General features: G+C 25.3%; 1 protein-coding gene across 1 annotated transcript in view; it reads right to left on the reverse strand.

Annotated features, from left to right (window-relative positions):
* Positions 1 to 5,903: 5,903 nt before the first annotated feature.
* The window catches only part of LOC101513955 (DNA-directed RNA polymerase I subunit 2), a 6,813-nt gene continuing 3,910 nt past the window's right edge, over positions 5,904 to 8,806 (reverse strand). Inside the window, exon 5 of the mRNA XM_027334280.2 lies at positions 5,904 to 6,307. Within this exon, the coding sequence (XP_027190081.1) occupies positions 6,236 to 6,307 (72 nt within the window). The 3' untranslated portion in view covers positions 5,904 to 6,235. The remainder of the gene's footprint in view (positions 6,308 to 8,806) is intronic.

An 8,806-nucleotide genomic window follows, 5' to 3' on the forward strand; every position in this document is an offset into this window, starting at 1 on the left:
TAAACAATTAAAAATTTATATTCTTAAGCAATTACCCCGTTAGAATAAAAATTTGATAAAGTTGTGTGCCATATTCCCACAAAAATGAATTAACTGTATTCACCATTTGGAGATGCTCTAGTTTATAATTAGTGCAAAGAAATTAATTGCATAGTGGACGAAGGACATTAATGAATTGGATAGCTAGATAAATTATGGCTTGTGCAATTGGAAAACAGAAAGTGACAGTTTAGTTTGGCTAGATCAAAAAGTTAGTCATAGTTTTTTAGATTACCTTTTCATCTTTGATTGAGAATTTCACATGTAACATCAATCTTTCATAGTTTGTTAGGTTTGGTCCCATAATTTTGTTTTTTTCTTTTCAATTATGCAAAGAATATATTCTTCTCAATACACATTATTTAATTTAATTGATTGAAATTCATAGAGTTAATATCACATTTATAATTGATTAAAATTCATATTATAGTGAGATATATAGTTGTGAAAATGAAATTTAATTTATTTAAAATCAACTTTAATGAAATAAAAGTTTTATTTGATTGTTCTAAAAAATCCTTTTTAAAAACGGATTCAAAAACTACTATCTAAATTCAACCTTAGACAGGTTGCAGGTTTTTGGACCAACTCATTATTTAAATTTTTTATTTAAATTTTGTAGTATTAAATATCATAATTAATTTTTTAATGTTTATATATTTCAATTTTTATTTAAATACTATTAACATTCTTTTAAATACAATACAAAAGTTGTTAGCTAGTATATTTTATATACTTTATTTGTTGTTGTGTTTAAATATTTTAAATACTTTCTTTAAAAATGATATATATTTTTTTTATTTTCATTTCATGAGGGAATGTTTTTAACATCCTATTGAAATTTGGACTTAAAATTTAGAACACAAACCTTATATTTTATCAGATTTTCAAACTAATCCATACGAATTAAACTATTTTAACATTTTTACTTCGATGTAGTTTAACAATAAAAATTGAAATACTAAATTTTTTCTCGAAGAAGGTTCACAGTTCAATATTTGCGACTAATAGTTTTACGTTCCTATTCTAACTACTTATTAACTGCTATTATTTGCTATAAAAAAGTATATAATAGAGTAAATTAAAATACTCTATATTTAAGATTTAATCAATAAGAGAGGCTTGTTATGAAGAGTACGTGTTGATAGTTGCAGGCACTCCTAAAATATTTGGTATTCACCCCCTAAAAGTACCATCAATTTTTTGGTTTTCATAACATTCATTTATTTAGAGAAGAAGAATACAGTTCATTTTCAAGACTAAAAAAAAAAAAATTTAGATAGTCATATTGCTAACATGACACTACATATAGTCAGATATTATTGGAGGTCACCAAGAATGTCTACGTGACATTTTATTAGATTAAACCAATTAATGAATTTCATGTAATAGCATTTCAAAAAGTTCAAGACTAGAGGAAACAAAATAAAAGAAACTTTTTTGTTGAAACCGAAATGAAGGTGTTACCATTTTAACCGTAACTTAACTTTGGAACCCAAATCAAAGTTTTATCATTAATTTTAAAAGATGTAAAAATATATTTAATTTTAATTTTAAAAGTGTTTTTTTATATATAAAATTATATAATTATTATTAGAAATTCATATACAACCGAAAAAAAATTTATTCAAATTTAAAATATAATATTTAATACTGACATTTATAAATTTAACTAAGAATTGATTAATTGTAGAAGTAGAATTTTAGATGAAATGAATGATTAGTTCTGTAAAAAATGTTGAAAATGTGTCTTTGTCATATGACACAAGACTTTAAATTCACACTTGAGATAGTGTTGGTACCCTTATCCGACAGGCAAGAAAGTTATGTACATATTGTTGGTAGGGCTGGACATTTGACGGCCCTTATTTAGGAGCATAGGAAGGTGCACATATTTAGTTGCTATTATTACAACACTTTGCAATTTGCAAGCCCATTCCATGCCCACACACACACATACACCCTTGTGTGTGGGGTGCCCTCTCTTTCAATCACTTTTCTACAAGATTCCTTCTTCTATTCCCTTCCTCTTCTTTTTTATTTTCTTAGCTGAGCTTCTATCCTAAACAAAACTTCTTAGCTATTTGATTCCTTTTGCTCTCAAATTCAAATGTGCCAACACGTGGCACAACCACTTATATCTTCCAAGTGTCCCTTCCTTTAGCTTTCAACACGTTCACACACATTGTGAATTCTTCCTATGCTTACTACGTTGCTTTTTAATCTCCTCTTTTTACAAATATATTTGTCCATATTAACTGTTGTGTTCAAATTATTTCAGCATTTATTATTCAGAAAAAATTTAGTGAATTAAACACATATGATTTTCAGGCGCAAATTTTTTATCATTAATAACCGACTTACGATGCTTTACAAATGGTTATGTGTAGTTGGATTCGATTTTTGCACAGGACAACATTGACAAATAAATTCCACTTCAAGATATTTCACGAGCAAAATTGTTGAAACTTGAAAAATTATTAGTTATTACCCATCATCATGATGAATATGGAAATTATTGGTGTTCCATATCTTATAGTTCATGAAAAGTTGTTTTTCAGCCACAAATCCAAAACAATAATAGAGAGATAATGTGGTCGACGTGAAGAAAACCATGCAAGTAGCCAAGTACTGCTTTTTGTATTAAAAATGTTTATTTTTGTGGGGCCCTTATACACATTTACTGCAAAAAATTTGGTCTAATTCATAAACTGCTGGTCATATATGAAGCCGGGGCCATGCTAAAATTCGTTAAGCGTTATTGTCAATTGATTTGATTTGATTAGTGCCATTTTTTAATTTTTAATTGTAAAAAAAAAAAAAATACTAGTATTTATGTTAAGAAGGCTGTAACAACAAAACGCGCTAATGACTCTAAGTTGACTGTGTTTTCCACCAAACAGTCTTTTTTTTTTTTTTTTTTTTAATATTAATAATATTTGTTATAGCCATGTAAATAGCATAACTAAAAAAATGCTATGTTTTTTATTTGATAGAAAAAAAAAATTAATATAAAAATTATGATTAAAGAAATTTTTCATCTCTATAAAATTTTAATATTTTTATAAAAATCTCTTGATTTTATGTACCAGAAAATATTATTAATATTTCAATTTTTTTTGAAGTTATTTTTATTATTGATCTATACTAAATATGTGTCATTCAAATTTTGAAATAATCTTTTACTCATAATCTAAAGATAAAAATACATAAATAATTGTGTTTCTCTCTTAATTATAGTTTTGATCTCCTTATTTTAACTGAATTATGAAAATAATCGCTCCATTTTATTTCTCTCAAATTTTAGTCCCCAAACATAATTTTAATCCAAAATTTGATGAAATGTTTTAAGCCACAACATGCCTCAAAATCTCGTGATACAATAATTATATATATAAAAATAATATTTCATCAAATTTTTGACCAAAATTCTGTTTGTGAGACCAAAATTGATAAAAAAATAAAATAAAATGGAAGATTACTTTCGTGATTCAGCTAAAATAAGTAGACAAAAATTACAATTAAATCAAATATTTTTAACAATCATATCAAATCTAAATAGGGCTCACATTGGGCCTACTAGTATAATTATAGAGAAAAGAGAATAAAAGAAACTAGAGTTTTAATAGATTACAAACCTTTATGAATAAAAGTTATATAGAGAATATATAATAAAATATAAAAAGACAAGACAACTTAAATAAATCGAATCTTGGTCAATCAAGAAATGAAAAGCATACTCAATAATAAATAATATAAGACTAAAATTTAAGAGATCAAAATAAAACAATCAAAATCATAACCAATAATGAGAGGAGTAGAAGCCAAAGAAATAGACTATTATAGAGAGAAAAAATTAAACCAATAGATAGAAGAACCAAACAAAATCGAATTATATCAAATAAAGAGATAAACAGCTAAACAGAAGTACCACTAATAGAGAGAAGAGCAATCAATAAAAATGTACAACTAAAACAGAAAGGCTAATAAAGAGAGGAACATTTAATCATACCAAACCATCAAAATTGCACTAGAAAACCACAAAATTGCGGCTTAAAGATTTGTTTCTTCAAATATCAAAGCAGACACGAGATGAAATCCAAATGAAAGCTTCAAAGGAAACCACATGATGCAATTCTTCAAATTAAAAGAATGTGTTCAATCAAATACTTCTACCAAATGGGAAGCCACATGCCGTGAACAAATTTTTGACATACCAATTAAAACCAAACAATGCCAAATCAAGAAGAGAAGATATTACCTCGGAATTGCTTATATTCCCAAATTATAGATATAAAAAAGAATTCAAAAGAATCCAATCAAATTTTAGATATCATGTTAACAATATAGAGAAAACAAAGGAGACTAGAATTCCAATAAAATACCAAAGGTTAATAAAAAAATATAACCATCTTCCAATTTAATAGACAAACTCGCCAATCTTTCTATAATGATAATTACTATTTTGAATTTTATTTATCTTAATTTTAAGAAATTAATATAAATTTAAAACTTTATAAAATTATGCCAAGTCACATTTTTGGATGAATATTCTCTTTGTCTCTCAAGCAAACTATTACATTATGTTAATTTGGATATTCAATGGAGAGTGACATGAAATAAAATATAACAGAAATAGTTATCTATTCGTTGCACTAATAATTTCTTCAAAATTATTTTCCGTATCATAACAGTTGTCGCATTTAAAAAAAAAAAATCCTAAAATAATTCATATTATCTTTCATTTCTAAGTATGCAGTAAAATATTTCCCTTTGTAATTGTCATCCTTATTGAGAGTATCTATCTTTTGACTAATGCATCAAAGAAAAGGCTCAGGCCCAAAAGCTATGATCGTACAAGGTCATGGATCGTTAGAGAAATCCATAGTGGAGCTCCCATATTGAATACATTGAAAGAGGACTTCAATAAAGCTCGAGTAAATTCTGCAACATTAGCAAGATTATTAACATATTAATAATAAAGCTCAAATTTTCAGTATATTTATTGACATTTTTATTTTTAAACTTTAAGTTTAGATACTGTAGGGGAGAAACACATTTACACTAAAAAAATGTACAAATCCTAGGATAGTAAGTAGTGAAGCAACAAGCTATGAACAACATAGTAAATATTATTAAAATAATAACAATAAATTATTAAAATATCAGACTTTTATAATTTTGAGAAATTGATATTGCAATACCGTTTGATCTTGATTATAAAATTATTTCAATATGTTTCTTATATTTTTTAGATTCTTACTCTTTTTTACTTCTACTTAAATAATTTTTTTCAATAAATTTTGTAAAAAACAGAATGTCAATGGTTAATAATCTTCTATGGCAGCTTGTGGATTAAAGTCAATTCAATAATAAAGTTGATTAAATTATCAGTAAATAAATTATGGTTGATGTTTAATAAATGGTTATAGATAATGATTGATGATGAACATAATCTATTTAACTAAATGATTTGACTCAAGCGATTAATCATTTTCAGTTAAGGACAAATTGTTCGAGAGAACACAAGTTTGATTTGTGACTGAAACAAATCAGACTTTATTTATCTCTCAATCAATTACATTAATTAAGTATTAAAAAAAATGTATAATTAACCTTCATGGCCACGCATTGACCACTTTAGAGAAATAAAAGTTTCTATTGAATTTAAAAAATATACTCCATATTTATAAGATTCTTATTAAGAAAAATTGTGAGTGTAATTAAGATAGATAATTTGTATGGCTATTATTAAACTATCATTTGTTTAAAGATGCATTCAATGTTAACTTTTCATATTCCAAGACAAATTAATAATATTAATAAGAGATATATTTAAAAACTAAATATTGCATAGAGTCTTATATTTAGGGGGAAAATGTGGTGTACTAAATATTACAAGAAATGTTGTCCAAACATTTCATTCTCAAATTTTTCTATTGCTGCATTGTTATTTAAGGTTTGACAGGAGAATTGTTACTTACCATTGACTATACCCTGTTTCAATTGTTTCATCATTTACTTACACCAAGGCCTAGTATGTCAACAAAGGCTCATGAAATATCACAAACAGAAGTCTCTGCATACTCGGGAAACATATTTCATCAATCTGAAAAGTACAAGGACTCTATTTAAACGATTGAAACTGTAAGGACCAAATCACCAATCTTTCGAACCAATCTTTCGAAGTACAAGACTAAAAATCACCAATCTTCACTGAACTACGAAATGGAGTTGCATCTTTAAATTTTCCATGTAAGCTGCCTCCCTGCAAGGAACTATTGTTAGAAACACACGACATAGACATAGTCACACTAAGATACAACACGTTGCTTGGACAATGACCCACTACCCCGACCGAGTCGATTACCGGTTTGGTTTTAAAAACACTGGCTAAAAAGAATTTAAGAGATAGACATGATACTGTTGGAAAACACTGGCTAAAAAGTATCTAAGAGATAGACATGATACTGTTGGAAATGGTTGGAAATAAGACCTCATTAATGTTCCATATCCATATACCTCATCAAGGATCCACTTCCCAAGTAGTTTAGATTCGTTGTACAACAAGAATAGGTTCAATGCATCTTATAGAATAGAGATGGCGTAATAACATCTTATAAATTGCACTTGGAATTTATTTGCTGGGTGTTAATTCAGTCAAGCATGTTTAGAAAATATTTTGCCTTCATATTTTTCACATGACATTAGAGCTACTTTTATTTTGGGTCTGTAGAGAAAATGGTAAAGAAACTCAGACACAACTGCGAAGTCTCGGAACATGGTATCCAACCTAACAATATTGACTTCTAGTCTAGGAAGGCGACTCTACTTACTGGGTATTAGGACCCTAAAATGGATTGTGTTACCCATTCCACGAGAAACAAAAAAATGATTGTGTTATGTTTACATGAGGTCTTTTGTTCTATATATAGATTGTGCTATGTTTACCTGAGGTCTTTTGTTCTATATAAAAAGCTACGAGAAGTAATGTATAGTTGTCAACAATCTAAGTACACAACTTACAGTGACAGGTATGATTAAAGGAAACAAATATAATGCAGCAAGGACTAAAATAACTATAAGTAGACGAAGAGAAAACACACCATATCTATTATATCTATTATCTATTATATATATTTCAAACAGACCTCCGAATGCCACCTCACCCCCGAATGTTACCTCAGTCTATTTCATCTACCTATACAAATATTTCCAACATCAGCTTTTAGCTGATGTGGACCTTTCCTCCTTTCTCTCATCTCAATCATGTTCTCAATGTCTAATCTCCTTCAATCCTCTTCTTAATAATAATACTATTTTATAAATTTATAAGTTATAAAATTATTTTACAATTATTTATAATTTATAAATTATTTTACAATTTGATAATAATTTGTAATTTATATTATTATCAAATTATTTTATAAGTTATTTTATAATAAATTTATAAATTATTTTATAATATTATTAGTCATTCACCAATGGTAATAATTTATAAAATTATTTTACAATTATTTATAATCAATTTATAAGTTATAAATTATTTTACAATATGATAATAATTTATATTATTATCAAATTATTTTATAAGTTATTTTATAATAAATTATAAATTATTTTATAATATTATTAGTCATTTACCAATGGTAATAATTTATATTATTAGTCATTAAATTCAATGAAAAAAACCCACCGATCACTCATAAATATCGAAATAAATATCCTCCTTTCAGTTATGGTGAATAATGATTTTATACGTTAAAAATTCAATTACTCATTAATGTCAATCCATTTATAATTTCTTTCAATTTCGGTCAATCCATTTTTTAGTAACATTTTATACAATAAAAATATATATTTTATTTGACAAAAAATACACAAATTTATAAAAAATAATCATAAAATAAGAATATATTAAAAATTATTAATCTATTATCTATCTATCTATTATATCTATCTGTTATATATATTTTAGATAGATAATAGATTAATAATTTTTCATATATTCTTATTTTATGATTATTTTTTATAAATTTGTGTATTTTTTGTTTTTATTGTATAAAATGTTACTTAAAAATTGATTGACCTAAATTGAAAGAAATTATAAATTGATTGACATTAATGAGTAATTGAAAGTAATTGAAAAATATAATCAACAAAAGTTTACTATATATATATATATATGTTTTGAAAGTATATTATTAGTCATTAAATTCAATAAAAAAAACCACCTAATCACTCATAAATATCGACATAAATGTTCTCTATTTAATCTTTCTTTATGAACAATTATATTATTTCACTTATGGTGAGTAATGATTTTATACGTTAAAAATTAAATTACTCATTAATGTCAATTCATTTTTTTAGTAACATTTTATAAAATAAAAATATATATTCTATTTGACAGAAAATACATAAATTTATTAAAAATAATCATAAAATACGAATATCTGAAAAATTATTAAAAAAAATACTTCCAATTATTAAAATCTAGCGTCTATTATATATATTTAAAATAGACTCTGATGCCAGAACAACTTATTTTTTTTACAAACTTTTGATGAAATATATTCAATAATTTTTTTTACAACAACTTCTCATGCTCGCAATTAAAATATCATAATAATAAAACAAATAAATTTAGACTACGCTACAATATAATTCAACATTAACATTTTTTTAAAATAAAAAATATTAAATAGTAAATCATATTTATAAATTTTTACATCTTATTTTTGGGTTTGTATTTTATATTTTATTT

Source organism: Cicer arietinum, chromosome 1, assembly GCF_000331145.2.
Source record: "Cicer arietinum cultivar CDC Frontier isolate Library 1 chromosome 1, Cicar.CDCFrontier_v2.0, whole genome shotgun sequence".
Lineage (NCBI taxonomy): Eukaryota > Viridiplantae > Streptophyta > Magnoliopsida > Fabales > Fabaceae > Cicer > Cicer arietinum.